The 25822-nt window shown below is 51.4% G+C and overlaps 1 protein-coding gene across 4 annotated transcripts in view; it reads left to right on the top strand.

The window, feature by feature from the left end:
* LOC123769464 (N-acetylgalactosaminyltransferase 6) overlaps window positions 1-25822 on the top strand; it is a 182835-nt gene that overhangs the window by 115584 nt on the left and 41429 nt on the right. For all 4 annotated transcript variants that reach the window (XM_069308803.1, XM_069308804.1, XM_069308805.1 and 1 more), the window contains exons 9-11: window positions 3315-3392; window positions 13016-13159; window positions 22067-22192. In XM_069308803.1, coding sequence (XP_069164904.1) covers window positions 3315-3392; window positions 13016-13159; window positions 22067-22192 — 348 coding nt within the window. The remainder of the gene's footprint in view (window positions 1-3314; window positions 3393-13015; window positions 13160-22066; window positions 22193-25822) is intronic.

Genomic DNA, 25822 nt, shown 5'->3' with positions numbered 1-25822 from the left:
GAAACGGGACTGTGCAGATCTGCGATTCATACTGGACTTGTCTCATCTGAATCCCTGGGTCTTTTGCCCCTCCCTTCGAATGACCACACTGTCTCAGGTCCGGCTGCTTTTGGTGCCGGGTGCCTGGATGGTGTGTCTGGACCTCCAGGACGTGTATTGGCACGTCCCGATTCATCCACGGTTCAGGGACTGGCTCGGTTTTGTCGTAGGCCGACAAGCTTACCGCTTTTGTTGCCTTCCATTCGGCTTGGATCTGGCTCCTCGAGTGTTCACACGCCTTACCTGGGTCATGGTGACCCATTTGCGTCTTTTAGGGGTTCGGGTTCTGCCTTACCTCGATGACTGGCTGGTGTGGGTTCCCAGCCAGTCCGCTTGTCTGCTTGCCAAGGATTTGGTTCTTTCCCAGCTCACCGGATTCAGGTTCTTGGTGAACTGGAGGAAGTCCCATTTGGTTCCCTCTCAGGTTCGGACTTGGCTGGGTCTTGTGTGGGACTCTCGGACCGCTTCCTTGTCTCTTCCTCCTGCGACGCTGTTGTGGCTGCGGACCCGCCTCCAGCTGTTTTTGGAGGGCACCTGGGTCACACGTCGCTTGTTCAAGCAGCTGTGTGGGAGCCTGAACTTCGCTGTGCTGTCCTACCCTTCGGGGTTGGATCTGGTTTCGGCGGATGTTCTGGTTTCTTCGGGGTCATCCCTTCCGCGGCTCTCGCGATCGGTGGGTTCGGAACCCAGGAGCCTTGCGTTGGCTGCTGCATCACCGGCTTCCTCTGCAGGTTTTTCGGGGTTCTGTGCTGTGGTGCCTCCTCGAGCCCTCGCTCGATGTGTTCACGGATGCCTCGTCTCTTGGCTAGAGTTTTGTGACAAGTGTTCACCAGACTGGCCAAGGTCGGTGCGGTCTGTCCTTCCGTCGAGCTCACAGCACGGGGTGGGAGTTTGCGGCGGTGTGGCATTCGCTTCAGAGGATTCAGGTCATTCGAGGAGCAACGATCCGGCTCCATTCGGTCTGCTCCCCAGTAGTTCATTGCCTGAACCGCGGGGGTTCGATGCGGTCCTTGGTTTTTTTGGGGCTGGTTGCTTTGGGTGACTTGTCTGCTGAGTTCTCGGGGTTTGGCTCTCCTGGCGGTTCATGTTCAGGGGATATCAAACGTCCTGGCAGATGGCCTGTCTCGGTTCATTCCCCTTTCCATGGAATGGACGGTTTTGACGTGGGTGTATCACCACTTGTGTGGTGATCAGGTGGCTTCGTTGATGGTGTCCCATCTGCGAGTTTTGTCTAGATGGCAGTATGAAATTTCCTGGAGGTTCTTTCAGCATTTTTTGTCTCTTCGTAGGTTGTCTTCGATTTCTGATCGGGTTGTTTTGTCCTTTCTCTCTCTTGTTTGTTTCAGGACCGTCATCTCATGCCAAATACTGTCGCCTTGTATCATGCGGCGCTGGCGGAGCTGCTGCAGCTTGCCTTCAGGGTGAATGTCACTTCTGCTCCGTTCCGCAAGCTTTCTCGGGGCGTTGTTTCACCTCCGGCCTGCTCATGCGCCGCCTGAGCCGTCCTGGTCATTGGACCGGATGCTCTCTTTTCTCTCTTCTCCTCGGTTTGTGGTGGCTCCCTCGGTTCAGGACTGTTTTTCTCAGGCTCTTTTCCTGTTGGCATTGGCCTCTCGGAGTCGGGTCTGGGAGCTTCATGCTCTCTCCTCCAGCGCAGGGGTTTCTACTTTTTCAGTCCTGGTGGTCATTTCATTTGTTTGCAGCCTTCTCCTTCTTTTCTGGCGAAGAATGCGTCTGCTGCTTTCCGAAGGGGTCCTTGGGTTGTTGATGCTTGGTTGGTTTGGCCGGGGGTGCATTATGTTTTGTGTCCGGTTGCAGCTCTTCGTCGTTATATGCGCACCACGGCCTCCGTGCCAGGGGACGAGCTTTGGGTGGACCCGGTTTCCCTTCTTTCCTGTTCCAGGGCGTGGGTCTCCCATGGCCTTCTGCAGGATTATTTGGTCCAACCATCCTGCGGTCTATCCCTGTGTCCACGAGGTTCATAAGTTCGCGGCTTTGGCTGCTGTTTTCAGGAATATGTTCTGGGCTGATATTCGGGCATGAGGCTTTTAGAGGTCAAACAGGGTCCTGGTCGCATGGTATCTCATTAATGTTCTTGGCCCTTCTCGGACGTGTGTAGCCTTGGGTCGCAGGTTGCAGCCAGTTATCTCGACTTCGAGTTGACGAGCAAGTGACGACTGCCTCCCGGGTAAGTCCCTCTTTTTCTTTATCTTTGGTTAGGTAGCTCAGGGGAGCCGAAGGTGCTCTCCACAGAAAACCAGCGTTGAATGCAATGAAATACCATTAATGGGGTGAGACCCGGAGGCTCCCGGAGTTGCCGGCGTGGAGGTCTGGGACCTCTCCGTCCCCCTCCCGGGTAGGGGAGGAGTTGTGCAGATGGATACCTACCATGAGGTTACCTTGAGGTGATTCCGGTGCTCAGCGACCCCGCAGCCCGGTCGTCGACCAGGCCTCCTCGTTGCTGGACTGGTCAACAAGGCTGTTGGACGTGGCTGCTCACAGCCTGACGTGGCTGCTCACAGCCTGACGTATGAGTCACAGCCTGGTTGATCAGGTATCCTTTGGAGATGTTTGTCAAGTTCTCCCTTGAACACTGTGAAGGGTCACCCAGTTATACCCCTTATGTGCATGCGCGGATGCGCTGCGCTTGTGGTGACGTCATACTAGTTTCCTTGGTTTTGATTGGGGAGTTCTGTTGCTAGTTCGGCTTTCGGTTTGCAAATTATTTGATCAGCAGTTGTTTGTTTTGGAATTCCTACCCTTCTGGGGGTCTGACCTGGTAGATGGCAGACAAAGACTGCTTCTAATTACACGGGGTGTCTTTAGGCCATTGCTCCTCGTGCCTCTCTTGAGGGGGCCAGGTTCTGGCTCTGGTTCTCGGTAGGCCTAGAACTCCTTCAATTGACTGTTACCACGGTCTAATATATACACATCAGCCCGGTATAGCTCCAGGGAGCCTCCGGGTCTCACCCAGAAACTAGCGTTTCATTACATTCAATGCTGGTTTTTAATTTTTTTCTTATTTTCTCACTTTTTTTTGCTTCCAGTAACATTTACAGAATGTATACATGTTGGTTATATTGATGTTCTTATGTACTATAGTGATTGGAAGCATGTATATTTATATATCTTTAAACCTATTTTTATATATTGCTCTGCTATCATTGCTGGACTGATACCTACCCTATGAGGGTGGGGAAAGAGGGTAATGATAATGATCTAACTATGCATGAGTTTCCAGTTCAACAAATATTAAACTGTCCCTCACTTTGTAGAACTATCGTCGTGTGGCAGAAGTGTGGATGGATGACTATAAAAAGTTTCTATATATGAGACAACCTGGATGGCTGGAGGTAAGTTATTTACTTTATAGTTAGTTTATGCAAAGTGCAGTAAGATCTAACACCATATTCCAGCCATCTTAATCACATTAAAATGCTTAAATAAATAAAAAAGTTTTAGCTGTTGCTAAGTTTATAGATCAGTGTTTTGTTCTAAGTGAGATTTATTACCATTTTGGAAAAATTTAGTTATTCAATGTTTCATCAGGTTTTCTAAGTTCATGACTATGATGAAACATTCAGTAAAGTGTCCCAAGTTACATGAGCCCCTTTCTGTACTTAAAAAGAATAACCTGGCTTTGATCTTAAAGTTTGGTAGAATTGATGGTATGTTATTGTCTAGGGTTTTGTACACCAGGCGACACTAGGCTTTTTGTATAAATTTCATAGTAAAATTTATGTATACTTTTTCTGTGTCCAGCTAAAAAAATTATTTACCTCTTTTCTGGGGGGAGCCCGTACATCTTCCTGAAGCTAACAGTCTAATATCCATTACATTAGTCTAGAGCATCAGTTAATTGGAGTTCTCTGCCTACCAGGAACCACACACCAGAATCTGGTTCCCTCAGAGAGGCGAAGGGAGCAATGGCATATGAAACACTCAACTTTATGTGAATATAGTCATACCTACCATTGACTAGGATTATCACCCAGAAAGGTAGGAGGACCATTACAAACCCTAATTGGTAAAACATTGCAACCCAAGACCGAATAGAACTCAAGAACTCCCCCAAAGAGGAAACAACAAACAAGCTAATATCCACTCAAAAATAAAACGAGTTAGCGTTCGCTAACTAGCACCTGCTAGTTAGCGACCCCCCCCCTCCTCAGAGGGAGACGGGTGGAGGGGGCCCCGCCCTGGCGGCCAAGCGCTGACACTGGTAGTTCATCGACTGATGTCTTATAGAGCGGACATAATCGCTGGCCTTGTTCTCCTGTCTGGATTTTACCGTGGGATTGTGCCTCTTATTTGTTTGGGTGTTGGCCAGGTGTACTAGTGTACTCAGGGTGTCCCACTTCTCTGGCTTCTCTGATGGTGTCCAACCTGCGGTCTTCCTCTCAGCGACAGTATGAAGTCTCATGGCATTCTTTATGCCATTTCCTTTCTCTTTGTAGGTTGTCGTCCCTTTTTGATCATGTTGTTTTGTCCTTTCTTGTTTTCTGTGGGGAGCCCCTACGGCTCCCTGGAGCTTATCGGGCTAATGTATGTTATGTTAGACCGGGACATTAGCTAAGGAGTTCAGACCTACCAGGGACCAGCGCCAGAACCTGGCCCCTTCAGAGAGGTTTCAGGGAGCAATGGCCCTGGAAAACCCCATATGGTTGGGGGTTTTCCTTATCTGCCATCGACCGGGGTTAGGCACCCAGAAAGGTAGGCGTAACAAAACAAACCCCACATGGTAAGAAACTACAACAAAAACCGAACAGAGAGGTAGAAAACTCCCTACAATCCCAAGGAAACAAGCAAACAAGCAAACATCACACTTTACTGCCGCGCCGATCGTCCGCGCAGCCCTCCCCACCCCGGGAGGGGGAGGGGGGAGCCCCGGACCTACCGCGCCGGCTGCCAAGCTCCAGTTCGTTCGCTAATGTCAACCGGGATTGACGCTTCTCTGGCCTCAGTTTCCTAGGCGGTGTTTGCCTTGTGTGGCGTTCACTGCCGTGTGTTGTGGTGTGCGGTGGCCAGGAGTACTTCATCAGTGCCGGGGCTGCATGTGCTTAGTGGCTGACTTCCCTAAGCGCCCTGTGAGTACTGCCCTTGCGTAACAGGGTTATCTTCCCTGGGGCGTTCGGGAACCATTCCCGTAGAGGTTCTTGCTGCTCGGCATTTGCCTCGCCCTTGGGGCCAGCTGGGGCTTGGGGCCCTTGTTTGGCCCTGGGTAGATATTGGTATTGTGCTGGTTAGGGCGTCAAGGTGTTGCGCAGCCTGCCACCTACGCGGCGGCCGGTTTCTGTTGCCTCTGGAGACGGTGTACTTTTGCGGGGTTTTTCTTTTGTTTTTCATTTTCTTGCCTGGTGGGGGTCTGCCTAAGGTGGTTGTAGTTCCACTGGTAGTGTTTGGCGGCCCTCTGCTAGGCCCCCGTGCTTGTACACGTCTCAGGGGTTTTCAGTGCTATAATCTACCCTTTTGTTATGTTTGGGTTTCTTAACCGGTTAGCAACACCTTGCCCGGGCTTCCCGTAGTTGTTACCCTACGGGCCCTGGAAACCCCTGTCTGGGCTCGGGGGACCGTTGAATGTGTCTTCCGGGTTCCAACCCGTCTTGAACGGGATCGTTGGTTGCTGTTCCCTTGTCTCCGGGTGACAGTCGCCATTTTTACCTCCGTCATGCTGCCTGTTGGGTCACTGACACCTTGACCCGGAGTCTTGCGAGTGATTCTCTGCTTGTTCTCCAGTACTCTCCTGATGTTATTACTGTTCAGAGTACAGGCGGCATCCGTGTTGCAAGCTAGGTTAGGTTGCTGCAACATGCTAGGTTGGTTTCCCACTCGAATGCCCCGTGGCCGCCCCGTTTGGTTAGGTGCTGCTCGCCCCTTTCTCTCCATGTTCCCGGCTCCGGACCGTCTGCGGGTTTCGGGGTCGGGGCGGGGTTCAGTTGCGGCAGAGACTTGGGCGGTTTTCGGGGGATGCCCCGTTCGGGTTGGGGACGGAGGTTTGAGCCTGTGCCTCCTGCCAAGGCTTCTGGGTCTTACCAGCGGCCCTTTCTTGTTGCCTTTCCCATGGGCTCTTGCTTTTCTTTAAGGGCGGAGGGCTTGGAGGACGGCTCTGCCCCGGGGCCTCTGTTGTTGGTTCCCGGGGCTGTGGGGGTTGCCTGCTAGCAGTTCTGGGGCGGTTTTGCCCCTTCAGGGGTTTTTCTGCTGTTGGGCGGCGTTTTTCGCCCTTCCAGTCTGCTAGCTTCCCACATTTGCTGGCGTGTTTTTGTGTATTAAGCGTCAGTCACAGCCCCTGCTGGCGGCCATTTTCGTCTGCCGGTTTCCCGGCGTGGCCACCAGGGCGGCGTTGCGGTTTGTTTACATGCGTCTGGGTGTGCGAGCGAGCGTCTCTGGTGAGTTTTCAAAAATTTTGCAGGGTTTTTTGTTCTCCTGTTGTCGTTTCTTTGTTTTTCTGGTGTTTTCTTGCCGTTGCCTGTTCCTCTGGGAACGTTTGGGTGTTGATTTTGGGTCTGAGCCTCTGGGTTTAGGCTCAGTGCCCCTGGCTGGTATGCTTGCTCCCACACCTTGCCCCTCGGTTTTCGGTCTGTTGGGACCGTTTTCCCAGGGCGTTCTGCTGGGGTCTGTGCTTTGCTTTTTAGTGGTGTTCTCCGCCGGCAAATGTGGTGGTTTGGGCTCCCCCTGGTTCGATTCTGGGTTCCTTTGGGTTCCTTGGTTTCGTTCTGGAGGTTTCTTCCTCTTGGGCCCCCTTTTGTGGGTTCAGGGGACTTTGTTTCCTCGTGTGACCCGGTTCTGCCTTTTGGGGTTCCGGGGTCTTCCTGGCTTGCAGACTGAGCTTTTTGGGTCTTGGCACATGTTGTGGTTGTGCTGGGACTTTGTGGTTTTGCTGTCGAGGTGGGCCTTTTGATGCAGTTTTGTGCCTTCTTTGCCTGGCCGGCGTAGTGCTCTTTGCCACTAGTCGGCGGCTTGTGCTTTTACAATATGTCCTCACCTAGTTGTGCTTGTGGGGGTTGAGCTCTGGCTCCTTGGTCCTGCCTCTCAACCGTCCGTCAACAGGTAATTACCTAAGTGTAATTACCTAAGTGTAGTTACAGGATGAGAGCTACGCTCGTGGTGTCCCGTCTTCCCAGCACTCTTTGTCATATAACGCTTTGAAACTACTGACGGTCTTGGCCTCCACCACCTTCTCACTTAACTTGTTCCAACCGTCTACCACTCTATTTGCGAAGGTGAATTTTCTTATATTTCTTCGGCATCTGTGTTTAGCTAGTTTAAATCTATGACCTCTTGTTCTTGAAATTCCAGGTCTCAGGAAGTCTTCCCTGTCGATTTTATCAATTCCTTTTACTATTTTGTACGTAGTGATCATATCACCTCTTTTTCTTCTGTCTTCTAGTTTTGGCATATTTAATGCTTCTAACCTCTCCTCGTAGCTCTTGCCTTGTATCGGTTCCTGTGCCTCTTGGGCTCTGTCATGTCTACATGTGACATTATATGGGGGTCAGCCTCGTTACTTGTGTGAGGAGTCGCCACATTACTTCTTAGTGCTTTCCCGTTCCCATTCTGACACTCAAAAAAAAAAAAAAAAAAAAAAAAAAATAATTCTATCTGTGGCTCTTTTGGGTACTCAGTTTCCACCTGTGTCCCCTAGTGCGTGTGCCCCTTGTGTTACATAGCCTGTCCTCAACCCTGTCGATTCCCTTGGGTATCTTGTATGTGGTGATCAGGTCTCCCCTCACTTCCTCTTCCAGCGAAGTGTGGTTTCATTCCCGTAGTCTCTCCTCATGACTTCGGTAGTGTACTTTTTCTTTCTGAAGGGGTTCTGTTCCCTTCTTTGTTGACTGGGCGCTGGGGGAGCAGCTTGCTCTGTTGCCTCTCGCTTGGTCCCGCTGTTGGTGGGCGCTTTGGGTTGTCTTCCGGCCTCTGCTGGCGTCGGAGGACGGCTTCTCCCCCTTGGGGGGGGTTCAGAGCTGGCGGGGTGGGCTTCTTCCCTGCGCTTCGTCATTTCCTCTTCGTGGGTGCGTGGGGCGTGGTCGATCCGCCCCATCCTTCTGGGCTTCCCGTCTGCTCTTTGCAGTCATGAGCTTTTCCCGTCTGCTCTTTGCAGTCATGAGCTTTTCCAGTCGGCAGTTCTTCTGGACTACTTCCGTCTGCGCCCTGGATCCTCTGCCCTGCTCGGAGGACTGTTGTCTCCTGTTTGGATTCTGTTAGGGCCGGGTGCATGGATGGTGGACCTGGACCTCCAGGTCACTTCTTGGCACGTTCCTCTCCAGTTTTTCTGGGGCTAGCATGGTTGGTAATTCCCTATGTGTACTTACCTAAGTGTAGTTACAGGATGAGAGCTACTCTCGTGGTGTCCCGTCTTCCCAGCACTCTTTGTCATATAATGCTTTGATTATAATTGTCATATTGTCCTATAATGATTGTCATATGTCATAATATGTCTTAATATGATTGTCATACAATGCTTTGGTGGTGGGGCTTCAGGTTTGCTGTTTTTATTGCATTCCCTATTTTGTGAAGGGCACTTTGTATACTCTTTGCATCTTTACCGGATCTTAGTGCCCTGTCTGCGTCTGAGATTCGGTGTCTGGCCTACCTCGACGACTGGCTGGAGTGGGCTCCCAGTCAGTCCGCTTGTCTGCTCGCCAGGGGATGGTTCTTTCCAGATCGCTGGGTTTGGTTTCCTGGTGATCTGGAGGTTTTACCTTCTGTTTCCGTCCCGGGTTCGGACCTGGGCCTCGTTACAGGCTCTTGGGCCCCTCATTGTCTTCCCTCCAGAAGTGTTACTGTGGCTGTGGTCCCGCCTTTGGCTGTTCAGGAGGGGGTCCCGGGTTGCTCAGCGGTTGCTTGGGCGGTTGTGCGGGAGTTTGCACTTCGGCGTGCTTGTCTGCCTGCGGAGTCGGGTTTGGCTCCGGCGTCGGTTGGTTCCTACGGAGACTCCACTTCCGCCTCTTGCATTCCTTGGGTTCCTCTGGGGATCTGGTGTTGGTGCTGCGTCACCAGCTTCCTCTTTGGGGTTTTCGGGGTTCCGTGCCTTGGCAGCTCCCCGAGCCTTCGCTCGTTGTGTTCACGGACGGGTCGTCTCTCGGCTGGGGCTTTGTGACCAGTGCTCACTAGGTCGGCCGAGGTTGATGGAGTCTGTCTGTCCGTCGGGCTCACAGCCCGGTTCAGGTGTTCATGGCTGTCTGGTTTGCGCTTCGGAGGGTTTGGGTCACTAGGTACTCTACCATTCAGCTCTGTTTGGACTGTTCTCTGGTGGTTCTTGCCGGAACCACAGGGGGTTTGGTTAACCGTGTGGTTCGTGTCCGGGGTGTGTCCTGCGTCCTGGTGGACAGCTGTCTCGGTTCATTCCTCTTCGTGGGTTGGCCAGTCGTCGCCGATTCGTTTTGTTGGCTCTGTTGGGCTTATGGACTCCTGGCCATGGACGTCTTCGGGTCGGCGTGGTCTAGGCGTCACCCGTTTTGTGGCGCCCTTCCCACCTGCGAGGACTTCACGGTGGAGGCTTTCGGCAGGCCTGGTCGAGGTGGGGGGTACCTGTACCTCTTCTCCCGGTCCAGCTGTTGCTTCGGGTTCTGGCTCGGTTGCAGCCCATTCCCACGAGAACAGTCCTTATGGTTCCACGGTGGCCGGCCCGGCCTTCTTTTCAGACGCTGCTTGATAGGTGTCCGTACCCGGGGCGTTTTTCCTGAGGCTTCGCCTCTTTCAGCAGGCCGAATCGGTCCTGTCCGTGACTGGTTCGGCCTTCTCTTTGGCTCTTCGCGTCTGGTATTTTGACGCAGGTATCGCCATCTCTATGGTGTTCAGGTGGCTTTGTTGACGGTGTCCCACCTGCGAGCTTCGTCTTGGAGACTGTATGACGTTTATTACGTTTTCTCGCATTTTGTTTCCCCTCCGGCCTGCTCATGAGTCGCCTGAGCCATCCTGGTCCTTGTTCAGGGTGCCTTCTTCTCTTCCCCTCAGTTTGTGGTAGCCCCTTCGGTTTCAGTTTCCTCCTCTTTGGTACGGGTGGTAGCTTTATTGGTGTGCAGCCTTTCTCTGTCCTGGCGACGGTCGAGACGGCTGCTTTCCGGAGGGGTTCTTGGGGTATTGGTACTTGTTTGGTTTGGCCGGGGGGTGCGTCCTGTGTTGTCCAGTTGTGCTTTTTGCTGTTGCTGGCGTACCGTGCCTGGGGATGCGCTGTGGTTGATCCGGTTCCTTCGTTCCCTGTTTTCAGGGCTCGTGTCTCCCGGGTCGTCCGCAGTGTTTTCCTTCTTCCTGCGGTCTGTCTTTGCGCCCGTGCTGTTCAGACGTTTGCAGCAATTGCTGCTGTGTTGGTGACGTCTCGGGCTCATTTCGGGCGCAGGGAATTGTGGGTCGCACAGGTTTTTGGCCGCCCATCCATATGTGCGTCTGTTCTTGGGCGTTCTTGTTGCCTTGGGTCGCAGGTTTGCGACCGGTTGTCTTGGCTTTGCGTTGCAGAGTTTGTGGCGGCCGCCTCCCGGGTTAGCCCTTTCTTTTCCTTCTCTTTGGGTATGAAGCTCCAGGGAGCCGTAGGGGCTCCCCACAGAAAACCAGCGTTGAATGTAATGAAACGCCATTTTCTGGGTGAGCCCCGGAGGCTCCCTGGAAACCCTCCCTCCCACCGGTCGGCGGTTTTTTCGCGTTGGTTGAAGCTTAGCTTCCGAACTGGAGCTTGGCAGCCGGCGCGGTAGGTCCGGGGCTCCCCCCTCCCCCTCCCGGGGTGGGGAGGGCTGCGCGGACGATCGGCGCGGCAGTAAAGTGTGATGTTTGCTTGTTTGCTTGTTTCCTTGGGATTGTAGGGAGTTTTCTACCTCTCTGTTCGGTTTTTGTTGTAGTTTCTTACCATGTGGGGTTTGTTTTGTTACGCCTACCTTTCTGGGTGCCTAACCCCGGTCGATGGCAGATAAGGAAAACCCCCAACCATATGGGGTTTTCCAGGGCCATTGCTCCCTGAAACCTCTCTGAAGGGGCCAGGTTCTGGCGCTGGTCCCTGGTAGGTCTGAACTCCTTAGCTAATGTCCCGGTCTAACATAACATACATTAGCCCGATAAGCTCCAGGGAGCCTCCGGGGCTCACCCAGAAAATGGCGTTTCATTACATTCAACGCTGGTTTTTTTCAGGACTGGCTGAAAAAATGCTGAATGTATGCCGAATGCCGAATACTGTCGCTTCTTATCATGCACCATTGGCGGAGCCACTCCAGCTTGCGTTCAGGGTAGATGTCACTTCTGCTCCGTTCTGCAAGCTCTCCTGCAGAATAGAGTTCTGCGTTTTTTCATCTCCGGCCTGCTCATGTGCCACCTGAGCCATCCTGGTCTTTGGATCAGGTGCTCTCTTATCTCTCTTCTCCTCGGTTTGTGATGGCCCCTTCAGTTCATGATTGTTTTGGAAAGGCTTTGTTTTTGTTGTCTTTGGTTTCTTGGGGGTCAAGCATGCTCTCCTCTGGCTCAGGGGGTTTCTGCTCATTTCGTCCTAGGGTTGTTTTGTTCGTTTGCAGCCGTCTCCTTCTTTTCTTGCGAAGAGTGAAATGGCTTGCATCCAGAGGGGTCCGTGGGTTACTGATACTTGGTTTGTCAGGCTGGGGGTGCATCATGTTTTGAGTCCGGTTGCTGCTCTCCGCCGTTATTTGCACGCCTCTAGTTTTGTGTCCGGGGACGCGCTTTGGGTAGATCCGGTGTCCCTCGTTCTGTGTTCCAGGGCTTGGGTCTCAGGTCATCCGCAGGGTTATCAAGTCTAGCCAGCCTGCAGTCTGTGCTGAAGTTTTCAGCTCATGCTGCAATTTTTGGTAACGTCTTGGGCTAGCATTTGGGCTTGGGGGTTTTGGAGGTCGAATAGGGCCCTGGCCGCCCATTATTTATTTACAGTATTTATTTATTTATTTATTTATTTATTTATTTATTTATTTATATACAAGAAGGTACATTGGGTTTATGAGAGTACAGAGACTTAGAGTTTGACATTCTTGTTGTTTGTTATCTTGTGAATGTTCTGAGCCCTCAGCAGCTGTGTGTGGTCTTGGGCTGTCAGTTGCAGGCAGTTGTGCCATCTTCGTCTTGAGGCATGCAGTGCTGCTGCCGCCCGGGTAAGTTCCTGGTTTTACTTATCTGTGTGTATATAGCGTCAGGGAGCCTATAGGGACTCCCTCCAGAAAACCAGTGTTAAATGTAATGAAAGGCCATTTTCTGGGTTGAGCCCTGGAGGCTCCCTAACACCCCCGCTCCCTTCGGTCAGCGGTTTGTTATTAGTCTACGAACTGCCGGTGTCAGCACTTGGCTGCCTGGGGCGGGGCCCACTCCCCTCTTTTGGGAGGAAGGAGGGGTGTCACTAACAAGCAGGAGTGCTTGTTGAGTGGATATTTGTTTGTTTGCTGTTTCCTCTTGGGGGAAATTCTGGGCTCTGTTTGTTCTTGGGTTGCAATGCTTTACCAGTTGGGGTTTGTAATGGTCCTCCTACCTTTCTGGATGATACCCAATCGATGGCAGACGTGACTGTACTCTCACAAAGTTGAGTGTTTCATAAGCCATTACTCCCTTCACCTCTCTGAAAGAACCAGGTTCTGGTTTGTGGTTCCCGGTAGGCAGAGAACTCCAATTAACTGATGCTCTAGACTAACATAATGGATATCAGTCCGTTAGCTTCAGGGAGCTGTAGGGTCTCCCCCCAGAAAATGGAGTTTCATTACATTCATTACTGGTTTTTGCAGTTTTGTCTTACAAAATTTTAATTTGAGTACTGCATAACATCTTTTTCTTATTGATCATGGACATATTGCTTATTAATGTGGCTGAAACAAATAATCCAACCAACACACAGGAAAGAAAGAAATGAAAGTGACAACATTTCTGTTTATCCTGGACCCTTATAATGTCGTGACTGTATGGAGTAGGTATATGGCTTGGTTTTCACATCACTTTCAGTTTTTCTCTGTTTGGGCTGGGTTATTTATCACAAGTATATACTGTAATTTGTCATAATTTTCAGGTGGACACTGGAGATATCAGTGAGCAACTGGCTGTACGGGAACGAAACAAGTGTAAACCTTTCAAATGGTTTATGGATAATGTGGCTTTTGATCTGGCTAAACACTACCCTCTTATTGAGCCACCAGACTACTGCAATGGAACAGTGAGTGAAAATAATAGTAATGATATTTATTATTTATTATTATTATTATTATTATCATTATTAAACTTATATCTAGTGACTAAACTATAGTCACTATATCTTGTAGCTTTATTAGGAACAGGATGCCTGTAGCTTCAAATGGATGCCCTAATTGCTCTTTCTTCAAAAGTTTTTGCTGGCAAACTCTTCCATTGCTTTATTGCTCCGTGAGTGGAGAAATGTTAACTTACTTGTTTCCCATGATGACATGCCAAACTTGAGGTTGTGGACTCAACCTGTGGAGTTCACATAAGGCTGTGGACTTTGTGTTGCATTGGATGTCTTTGATAAATTATTATGGGTGGAAGTTTTTTATTTTATTTTGCATCTTAAAAGTTGTTATCATTAGTAATATTGATACAATGTGTGTTAGTGTATTTCGTCATACTCAAAAATGTCCTTTGTTCACTCTTGACAAACTGCTTTCAATCAGCCTTGATACTCACCACAATATGTACTCAGTCCTCACTCAATCCATGCATTATCGCACACTTGCATGCCATGTCTGTCCAACTTCTGTATCTTCTAATCCTCCTACCTTCAAATTCACTCAGATTCATTCTTTATTCTATGACCTGAAATTGCTTCATCATCACTTTATCATGAAATCATCTTTCAAAAGATGAATTTCTTTTCACCAAAAAAACCAGCGTTGAATGTAATGAAACGCCATTATCTGGGTGAGTCCTGGAGGCTCCCTGGAGCTTTCCCAAGCTGATATGCTAATGTCAGACTTTGGCATCAGTCATGTGTATGGAGTTCTTAGGCCTACCGGGGACCACGGCCAGAACCGGGCCCCCCTCAGAGAGGCAAGGGGAACAATGGCCTATAGAAATCCCCGTGAGGTTGGAAGCATTCTATGTCTGCCATCGACCGGAACAGGCACCCAGAAAAGCAAGCGCCTCAAAACAAACCCCTATTCTGGTTAAAATTGCTACCAAAAGCCAAACTAGTGGATAGAGCTCCCCAACAGAAAACAAGCAAACTAGTGTGATGTCACATGTCACACTAGTTTGAGATCACACCACTGTCTATGCAGCTTCCCCCTCCCCGGGAGGGGGAAGGGGAAAGCTGCATAGACCCTTCACGCTGGCTACCCACACCTCAGTTCTGAGGCTGGATGTCAAAAACATGAAAAACCGCCGACCGGAGGGAGGGAGAGAGGGATGCCGGGAAGCCTCCGGGACTCACCCAGAAAATGGCGTTTCATTACATTCAACGCTGGTTTTCTGGGGGGAGCCCCGTCGGCTCCCTGGAGCTAACTACTCACAGACGGAAAAAGAGGGACTTACCCGAGAGGCAGTCGTCGCTCACTCATCAACTCGAAGTCGAGACAACTGGCTGCAATCGCCGACCCAAAGCAACACAGGCCCGACGGGGCCCAGGGACATTCACGAGGTAACGAGCAGCCAGGACCCTGTTCGACCGCCAAAATCCCCGCGCCCGAATATCAGACCAAGACATATTCCCAAAGACGGCAGCAAGGGCCGCAAACTTATGGATATCGTGGGCACGGGGATAGACCGCAGACTGGCTGGATTTGATAACCCTGCGGACGACCTGTGGGGCCCAAACCCGCGAACAGGGAAGAAGGGAAACCGGATCAACCCAAAGCGCATCCCCGGACACAGAAGCTGTGGCGCGCAAATAACGGCGAAGCGCCGCAACCAGACACAAAACATGATGCATCCCCGGCCGTACCAACCAAGCATCAACCACCCAAGGGCCCCTCCGGAATGCAGCAGTCTCATTCTTTGCCAGAAAAGAAGGAGACGGCTGCAAGCGAACAAAACAATCTCCACGACCAAAAGAGCAGAAACCCCTGCGCTGGAGGAGAGCATGAAGCTCCCCGACCCGATCCCCAGAGGCTAATGCCAACAAGAAAAGAGCCTTGGAGAAACAATCCCGGACCGAAGGGGCCTCAACAAAACGAGGAGACAAAAGTTAAGCGAACACTCCGTCCAAAGACCAGGATGGCTCAGGCGGCGCATGAGCAGGCTGGAGGTGAAACAAAGCATGAGACAGCTTGCGAAACGGCGCAGACGTAACATTGAGACCGAAGGTAAGCTGAAGCGGCTCCGCCAGCGCCACACGATACGAGGCGACAGTGTTAGGCATAAGATGACGATCCTTAAACAACCAAGAGAGAAAAGACAAGACCACCCTAACAGACAACGAACTAACACGACGAAGATGCAAAAAGAAACAGAAGGACCGCCAGGAAACTTCATACTGCCGCCGAAAAGAAGCCCTCAGGTGGGACACCAACAAGGAGGCCACCTGATCACCATAGAGATGATGATGGACTCAAGTCAAAAAAAACATACACGAATACTCGAGGAGAAGATTGAACCAGCCATATGACGTACCAGCCCAATCTGCTGAAAAAGGCTGAGCCACTGGAAAACCCTTGGGTTCGGACACCGAGCAGGCAGCGCCTGAAACCAAGGCTGGGCTGGCCACCAAGGGACCAGAAGGACAACTCTTCCCTGGTAAGTCTCCAAGCGAGTCAGGACCTGGAGTAACATCCGAACCAGGGAAAAGAGGTACAAGAACCCCCACCTCGACCAGTCCAGCCGAAAGGCATCGACCCCGACGACCTCGCGATCGGGGAAGGGCGCCGCATTCATGGGAAGGCGCCTCGACCACGCCAATGTGAAGAGGTCCACCTCAGGGCGCCCGAACGTCTGGCAAAGCCAACGGAAGGAAGCGTCGTCGACTGTCCACTCCGTGGAGAGGGGAACGAAGCGAGACAGGCCATCGGCCAAGACGTTGGACACTCCCTGTACGTGAACCGCTAGGAGAGCCAAACCCTGAGAACTCTGAACAGACGAGTCACCTGAAGCGACTAACCCCAAAGAGACAAGGACCGCATCGAACCCCCGCGGTTCAGGCAATGAACGACCAGAGAGCAGTCCGAATGGAGCCCAATCGTCGATCCGCGGTGACCCGAATCCTCCGAAAAGCAAACCACACTGCCGCGAACTCCCGCACCGTGCTGTGAGCTCGATGGAAGGACAGACCCCAATGCCCCTGGCCGGCCTGATGAGCACTGGTCACAAAGCCCCAGCCGAGAGATGACACATCTGTGTACACATCGCACGAGGGCTTGGGTAGGTGCCAAGGCACTGTACCCCGAAAAAACCGAAGAGGAAGCCGGTGATGCAGCAGCCGACGCAAGGCCCCCGGGGGTCGAACCCAGCGATCACGAGAGAGGTGGAAGGGGCGACCCCAAAGGTACCAGAACAGCCGACGAAGCCAAACCCGACCTGGCGGGTAGACTACCATCGCAAAGTTCAGGCTCCCGCACAGCCCCTCAAGCAACCGCCGGGTGACCCGAGGGCCCACCAGAAACAGACAAAGGCGGGACCACAGCTGCAAGAGAGACTCCGGAGCTAGAGACAAGGAGGCGGTCCGAGAGTCCCAAACGAGACCCAGCCAAGTCCGAACCTGAGAGGGGACCAGATGGGACTTCCTCCAGTTCACCAAGAACCCAAGCCTGGCGAGCTGGGAAAGAACCAAATCCCTGGCTACCAAGCCAGCCGACTGGCTGGGAGCCCAAACCAGCCAGTCGTTTAGGTAGGCCAACACCCGAACACCTAAGAGACACAAATGGGCCACCACGACCCGCGTAAGGCGCGTGAACACACGAGTTGCCAGGTTCAACCCGAACGGGATACAACGAAAGCGGTAACTCAGATGCTTCGAACAAAACCGAGCCAGTCCCAGAACCTCAGATGAATCGGGACATGCCAATAAGTGTCCCAGAGGTCCAGGGACACCATCCAAGTACCCGGCTCTAAGAGGAGCCGAACCTGAGACAGCGTAGTCATGCAAAAGAAGGGGCAATGAACCCAGGGGTTCAGACGAGACAAGTCCAGAATGAACCGCAGGTCCGCGCAGTCCCATTTCGGGACCGGAAACAGACGGGAAACCCATCTGAGGGACGACGTCGTTTCGACGACGCCCAAGCGAACCCACTCCAAGATGACCTGACAGAGCGCATGGGAAGAAACCTGCCCTGCCAGCCCCGACCCCCCCAAAAGGGGGGGGCCACACAACGCCACCGCAGGCCGACAGACACGACCCAAAACGCCCACGAATCGTGGGACCAGGCGTGGACGAACAGCACAAGCCGCTCCCCCATTGCCCCATCAATGAGGCAAACTGCGAAAGGGCCAGCGCCCCTTACGAGACCCAGAACCCCGCACAGAGCGAACACCGCGCCAACCAGTCGAGGGCGGGTCTGAAGCAGGAGTCGAACCCGAACCTGACACCAGTGGCCTACCACGACGAGAGGAACCCCGAACCCTTCCGGGAAGACCCACCCTGGGACCCCCGGAAAACCAAGTCCGACATCGGACGACAAGCCGATGACACAGCCTGGCTAACCTGCACCACGGCCGACTCCGCAAACAGAAGAGGACAAAAAGGCGACGACAGCCTAAGAGCCAGAGTCCAAGCAGATTCCACGGAGGAACCCAGCACTACCTGCCAACACGCGAGACGGGAAGCATAAAACAGGGAAACCGCATCCCGCAAAATCGGCGTGAAAAGTTTCAACAAGGCAGCCGACGAACGCGCCGCTGAGGACAAGGCACCGGACCCCGGGACGGACCCAAACGTCCTCATCCTCCACGTGCCAATCCGAGGACAGCTCCAGGAGGGATAAGAACCGCAAGGCCGAAGCCAAATGGCCCCGGGCGCGCAAGTCCTCCGCCACGAGCGCCGCCGAAAGGGTGGGAACCTGCACATGGAGCTGAACAACGCCCACATCACGGGGAAGGGCAGGGGCAAACAACCCAAGTTCAGGTACTCAAAATTGCCCCCCAGGAATCCCTGGATCACCGTGGAAGCTTCCCGGCACTCCAGCGTGCGGGAACGACAGAAGGAATGCCAGGAATCCAGAACAAACAAGGGGCATTCCGCTAGCCAGGAAGACTCCGGAACTTCGTAACGGAGCCAGAAAGGGAACGAAGTCCCAAACCTGAACTCGGACAGATCCATTTCCGAAGCATAATCTAGGTCACGCAGGAGGTAAGCTGCAAGGGCCGCCCGCACCACACCAGGTTGGATGTGATAAGCCGAAAACCTCCGAAAAGATGGAACCGATGCACCCTGGGGAACACGGAACCGAACCTGGGGAGGGGCCGACACCAAATCCAACTCGTACGCAGAGGGAGGAAAAGAAAACCCCACACCGTGTAACAACAAGCCCTGCTCAGAGGGATGAAAAACCCAGGCAGGGTCCAGCGGGGCCCAAGGCCCCCAAGTCAGCCCCTCCCCAGCCTCGAGGTCCTTCACAGCAGGACCCGGGGCCGAGTCCTCTCCCCAAGCCCCGACCCCACAAGACAAGGACGGAGCAACCGTAGAAGCCGGAAGAAAGGGGGCCCACTGGTCAGACCCAGAAGCTTCGGCCGGGAGACTAGACTCGAATGCCTCTGCTGCCCCCCCCCCCCCCTCCAGGTCCTAATGGTATGCCGGCAAAACGTAGGAGAGAGAGTACCCCAGAGAAGTCATCACTGCCTGATGTTATAATAGAAAGGGACTCCCCTTTTAAACATTAGCACATCTCTTTCTCCCCCTCCCCCTCCTCACCATCTTCCATACACCAAGAAGAGTCATCAACAAAGGTAAACTATAACTTATACATACTATAGTACTAAATATTTGTGTTTATTAGGTATGAAATGTATTTTGAAGTTAATATTTTTGGGAGTGTGGAATGGATTAATTCAATTTACATTATTTCTTATGGGAAAATTTGTTTCGGGTTGTGAATTTTCAGGTTATGAACAGTCTCTAGGAATGGATTAAATTCGTAAACGGAGGGGCCACTGTATTATGTACCTCGCCCTACCCTGGTAACGCTCTATTACTCTCTCATCTATCCTTATCTCATTTATGGTATCTGTGCTTGGGGTTCTACTACCCAAAATCATCTATGTCCTCTAATTTCTCAACACAAATCAGCTATTAGAACAATAACAAACTGGTTCCAGACAGCACTTGGCCCCTTAATTAAATCTTTGAATATGTTAGATATTAAGTCACTGCACATCCTCTCAAGTGTACTCTAGATAATGTATATAAAACTCTGAACTGTAATGCTAATCCTGACCTTCAACGCTTCCTAGAAGATTGTATCAGAACCCATGGGCACCACACTAGAAACAAATATCTTTTTGATATTCCAAGAGTGCGACTTAACCAAACTAGAAATGCTTTGCAAGTCAAGGGTCCCAAAATGTGGAATGACCTTCCCAATCACTTCAAAGACTCAAACAGTTCAAGAGAAAACTAAGTACTACCTAATCAACTCCATGTAACCTACCTTACCTCCTAAATTTACATGAATTTACCTGAGGGTCTACTAATACCAGTGGCCTCGAGGATAGGATGCCGGCTGCTTGTCAAAGGTCCCCCCATCCCCCATTTGCCCTGATGATCTTTTCCAGCTGTATTTTAAAACTCAGCAGTGTTTTGGCGTTTACAGCTTTGGCGGGTAGGCAGTTCCACGAGTTTACAACCCTATGGGTGAAAAAAGCATCTCCTGTTTTATGTTCTACATTGTGGCTTGTTGAGCTTGAACCTGTTGCTCCTCGTTCGTGTTACATCTGACCTTTTGAAGAAATTGTTCGGAACCACATCCTCCAAATTATTTAGTATTTTAAAGGTTTCGATGAGATCTGCCCTGTCATTAATGTCTACCTGTCTTGCTATTTTCAAAGAATATTGAATATTCACCAACTTGTATAACTGCTGATATTTGCCATGTATAAACTTAAAGAAAATTGTAGTCTGTCTGTTTATTTAGTTAAACTTACTTCTGGCTTATGAGGACTTTACATTTAAAGTTGTCATGATTATAATAATAATAATAATAATAATAATAATTTTTATTTAGGTAAAGGTACATACATAAAGAGATTTTACAAAGTTTGTTGGCTTTATAGATAGAGCTAGTACATACAATGCCTAAAGCCACTATTACGCAAAGCGTTTCGGGCAAAGCGTTTCGGGCTTTCCATAATTGCCATCGACTGGGGAAGGCACCCAAAACGATAGGTGAAACAAAACAGACCACAATCTGTTGAAAATTGTGACCCACGTCTGAAAAGAGCAAAAGAACTCCCACAGAAAGAAAACAAACAAGCAACACCTAATCCAACCAGCACTTCCACTTGTTAGAGCTACCCCCACCCCTTCCCCGAAGGGGGGAGTCAGTTGAACCAGCAGCCCACCATCCCAGTTCTTGAACTGATGTGTTGGCGGTTGGATTAGCTCTGGCTTCAAATTCCTGCTTTGTATTTTCACCATGTGTTGCTGTTCCTGCTGTGTGGTGTGGTGGCCAGTGGTCTTAGTGTACAGGAGTTGCATGCACCTAGGGCTTCCTTTCCTAGGTGCTCCGTAAGTACTACCCTTGCATGTCAAGGTTATCTTTTCTGGGGCATTCGGAAATCACTCCCTGTTGAGGACTTCTTCGCTTCTTCATTTTCGCCCTTGGGGTGTGTCAGGGGTCTTGGGGCTTTCCGTCTTGCCTCGGGTAAGGGGTGTTTTGGCTGGGTGGGGTGCACTGCGGTTGGCGCAACTTGCACACGCAGTGGCCGACGATGTGTCTTCGGGAGTTTTTGTTTTCATTTTTTCTAGCGTTTTTGCTTTTTGTGTACAGAGGAGGTGTGCTTAGTTTCTTATTAGGCTTGCCTAGGTTGTGTTGGTAGTTCTCATCTGTTTCCCTCGTGGTTTCATGGCTAATATTGGTGGTCAGTTTTCCTGCTAACATACAGGGTTCTACTGGCTTAGTTGGCCCCAGTGTCTGGGCTTTCCATAGGGATTATTCACCCTGCAGACCCTGGACAACCCCTGTGGACTCAGTGGTACCATGGATGCATCTTCAGCGTTCACTCTCGCCTTGTGCGAAGTTAAAGGTTGTTTGTCACCCCTGCCTCAGGGGAAATAATCATCCGTACTGCCTCCGTCATGATGCCTGTTGGGTCGAGGACACCTGCGACCCCCGGAGTCTTGAGGGACTTGTTTCCCGGTTGTACTTCAATTTACTCATTCCTTGTCATCCCTGATGATCTCAGGGATCCAGCAGTGGCTGCATTGCATGCTAGATTCACCCTATTGCAACAGGGCAGGTTGGTCGCTCATATGGAAGCCCCGGAGCTGCTCTACTTGGGTTTTAGGGACCCACATTTGGGGTAGTTGGTTGCTTCAGCCTTGAAAGAAAGGAAGCGGGGGCTCCATTCGGGGCCCCGCTTCCTTTCCATGTGGGCGTGGTTCGCCCTGCTCCTCCCTACCTGCTTCTGGCTCCCAAACGTCTGAGGGTTTCAGAGTCGCGGCAGGGTTTAGCTTGGGATGAGGCTTGGGTGGCTTTGGGGGATGCCCTTCCGATTCGGCCGCGTTGGATGTTAATCCCGTTTTTCACACCGAGGCTTCTGGGTTATCCCAGCAGACTCCATTCTTGGAAGCTTTTTCCCCCTGGACTTTGCCTTTTCTTCAGGGGTGGTGGGCACTAATATAGCGCTATATCAGTTCGGATAGCTTCAGGGAGCCTCCGGGGCTCGCCCAGAAAATGAAATTTCTATACATTCAGGTTCTTTTTTTCTTATTTCAGTTCAAATGTTTCTTTTGATCCCAGTTAGTTTTAAGTCTTAGTTTTTAAGTGTTTTCCCATTTCTTGCCCGTATCGATGCGTATTGGTGGCTTTAGGCATAGTATATACACATACTAGCTTTATTTAGAAATCCAACATTCTGTTTGTAACGCCTTTTGTATATATGAACTTTTACCTGAGTAAACATTATTATTACTGTATTATTGTTATTATTATTATTCTTCTAAGTCATATCATTTCATTTACAGATCCAGAGTCTTGCAGACCCGAGACTATGTGTGGATACAGAGATGAAAGGACAGTTCGACCGATTGGACTCACTCGGAGAATGTGGACCCAGTTCACAGTATCAGTTTCAGCTTACAGCTTTCAAAGTACTGTACCATAAAAAAAAATTTGTAAATGTTTTTCTTCTTTTGCATTACTGTATTTGTGATTCCTTTTTGTGTTGAGAATTCATAACTTTAATTTTTAGTCATTGTATTTGCAAAGGCATGAGTAAGATCTTGTTAGAGTTTTAGTATATGATACAATAGACAATAAGATTATATCAGTACATCACATTTATATTTATTATTACTATATATATATATATATATATATATATATATATATATATATATATATATATATATATATATATATATATATATGTCGTACCTAGTAGCCAGAACGCACTTCTCAGCCTACTATGCAAGGCCAGATTTGCCTAATAAGCCAAGTTTCCCTGAATTAATATATTTTCTCTAATTTTTTTCTTATGAAAGGATAAAGCTACCCATTTCATTATGTATGAGGTCATTTTTTTTTTATTGGAGTTAAAATTAACGTAGATATATGACCGAACCTAACCAACCCTACCTAACCTAACCTATCTTTATAGGTTAGGTTAGGTTAGGTAGCCAAAAAAGTTAGGTTAGGTAGGTTAGGTAGTGGAAAAAACATTAATTCATGAAAACTAGGCTTATTAGGCAAATTGGGCCTTGCCTAGTAGGCTGAGAAGTGCATTCTGGCTACTAGGTACGACATATATATATATATACAGTGTGTCCTCACTTGAACGAACTATATGGGGCGAAGCCGATTCGTTCCAGTGCGGAATTCGTTCCATCCGTCCGGCCCCAACAACCTTCTAATTATTTTTTTTTTTAAACATATGCCAGGACACATTAGTTTGTTTCTTTGTTGTGTGGTGCTTCATTATAATATCTTTCATGCTCTTTTGGTGTCAATAATAATCTGAGATGCGAGAATCACCAGATCCCACCCCACTCACACCATCCTCCACACCACCCACACCATCCCCCACACCACCCACACCATCCTCCACACCACCCACACCATCCTCCACACCACCCACACCATCCTCCACACCACCCATACCATCCCCCACACCACCCATACCATCCCCCACACCACCCACACCATCCCCCAACACCACCCACACCATCCCCCACACCACTAACACCATTCGCCCCCACCACCCACACTCCCCACACCACCACCCACACACCCCACACCACCACCCACACACCCCACACCACCACCCACACACCTCACACCACCACCCACATCATCCCCCACACACCCCACACCACCCACATCATCCCCCACACACCCCACACCACCCACATCATCCCCCACACCATCCCCCACATCATCCCCCACACCATCCCCCATACCACCCACACCATCCCCCACACACCCTACATCATCCCCCACACACCCCACATCATCCCCCCACACCCAACCACATCACCCACACCAACCCACCCACACCACCCAAACCACACCACACCACACCATCCACGGGGTGTATTGAAGCAGCAGGCTTGGAAGAGTCTCAACTCGCCCGACAAAAAAAATGATGGGTTGACAGGTCTCCTCTCACACCTCCAGGACCCCCCCACCCCCCCCCCCCAGGTACCCGGCCATACACACCACAATGCCAAGTCAGCAATTGTTTTCTACAGGAAACAATAAAACATGTTAATGATTAATAATGTGTATTAATACACGAAAATTAACATATTTTGGCATAAATATTTTACAGCTAAGATTGAGATTTATAATAGAGAATGAATGAGAGGTTTGGCAGCCATGCGTGGTCACCACCCTTCTCTCTCCACTTCCACCTCCCCTGACAACACCTTCCACCACTGACCCCACCTGCCTCTTTCCACCACCTGCCTCCCCTGACACCGCCTGCCTCCCTGCCTCCCTTGACCCCACCTGCCTCCCCTGACCCCACCTGCCTCCCCTGACCCCACCTGCCTCCCCTGACCCCACCTGCCTCCCCTGATACCACCTGCCTCCCCTGACCCCACCTGCCTCCCCTGACACCGCCTGCCTCCCTGCCTCCCTTGACCCCACCTGCCTCCCCTGACCCCACCTGCCTCCCCTGACACCACCTGCCTCCCCTGACCCCACCTGCCTCCCCTGACCCCACCTGCCTCCCCTGACACCACCTGCCTCCCCTGACCCCACCTGCCTCCCCTGACACCACCTGCCTCCCCTGACCCCACCTGCCTCCCCTGACCCCACCTGCCTCCCCTGACCCCACCTGCCTCCCCTGACACCGCCTGCCTCCCCTGACCCCGCCTGCCTCCCCTGACCCCGCCTGCCTCCCCTGACCCCGCCTGCCTCCCCTGACCCCGCCTGCCTCCCCTGACCCTGCCTGCCTCCCCTGACACCACCTGCCTCCCCTGACCCCACCTGCCTCCCATGACACCGCCTGCCTCCCCTGACACCGCCTGCCTCCCCTGACCCCACCTGCCTCCCCTGACCCCACCTGCCTCCCATGACACCGCCTGCCTCCCCTGACACCGCCTGCCTCCCCTGACACCGCCTGCCTCCCCTGACACCGCCTGCCTCCCCTGACACCGCCTGCCTCCCCTGACACCACCTGCCTCCCCTGACACCACCTGCCTCCCCTGACCCCGCCTGCCTCCCCTGACCCCGCCTGCCTCCCCTGACCCCGCCTGCCTCCCCTGACCCTGCCTGCCTCCCCTGACCCCGCCTGCCTCCCCTGACACCACCTGCCTCCCCTGACCCCACCTGCCTCCCATGACACCGCCTGCCTCCCCTGACACCGCCTGCCTCCCCTGACCCCACCTGCCTCCCCTGACCCCACCTGCCTCCCATGACACCGCCTGCCTCCCCTGACACCGCCTGCCTCCCCTGACACCGCCTGCCTCCCCTGACACCACCTGCCTCCCCTGACACCGCCTGCCTCCCCTGACACCGCCTGCCTCCCCTGACACCGCCTGCCTCCCCTGACACCGCCTGCCTCCCCTGACACCACCACAAATGATGCCAGCCACCTCACCAAGGCCTAACGTTCACACGACCTGTGCTTGTTTTATTGGTCTACTCAAAATTTATTCTAAATAGATATTAGTACAGTACGTAGGCTGTTAGAGGGAGGGAGGGATCCAGGAAACAAACCCCCCCTCCCACCCACCCCCCCAATGGCTCAGGGAGCGACCGGCCGGCCACACAATGCCAGCTGTTATCTACACCCCAATTGTATTAAAAATTCTGTGAAAAGGAAATGTGTTCAAACTGTTTAAAATATGTACTGTATATATTACAATTTTCACCATTATTATTGCTCCAATATGACATTTTTCTAATAAAAAGGCTATTTTCAGTGTAGATAATGCGATAATTATCATTAAATTGACTCTTGGCATCTGACAACGAGAGGAGTGTGAGTGGTCTCTGTGGTCAGGTGGAAGATGGAGGGTGGGGGCGGGGGAGCATGGAGGCGCCAGTCACGTGTTGCCTCTTGCCTCCTGGCAACAACTCTCTCACTAATGCCCCCTGACACCATTTTATCACCATTTTTATCACCATTTCTCCCTAGAAACAATGGGTAAGGATAATAAAACACTACATAACTGTTTACACTCTGACGAATCATAGTTGATGACAGCCAGCTCCGACGCTCGGCCTCAGTGACCGCTTGGACGAACATTCCTCACTTAATCGAACATTTGTAT

The sequence above is a fragment of the Procambarus clarkii genome, chromosome 63, assembly GCF_040958095.1.
Source record: "Procambarus clarkii isolate CNS0578487 chromosome 63, FALCON_Pclarkii_2.0, whole genome shotgun sequence".
NCBI classification, from domain to species: domain Eukaryota; kingdom Metazoa; phylum Arthropoda; class Malacostraca; order Decapoda; family Cambaridae; genus Procambarus; species Procambarus clarkii.
The sequence above is the reverse complement of the archived record's forward strand: the minus strand, read 5'-3'. Positions and strand labels throughout refer to the sequence as shown.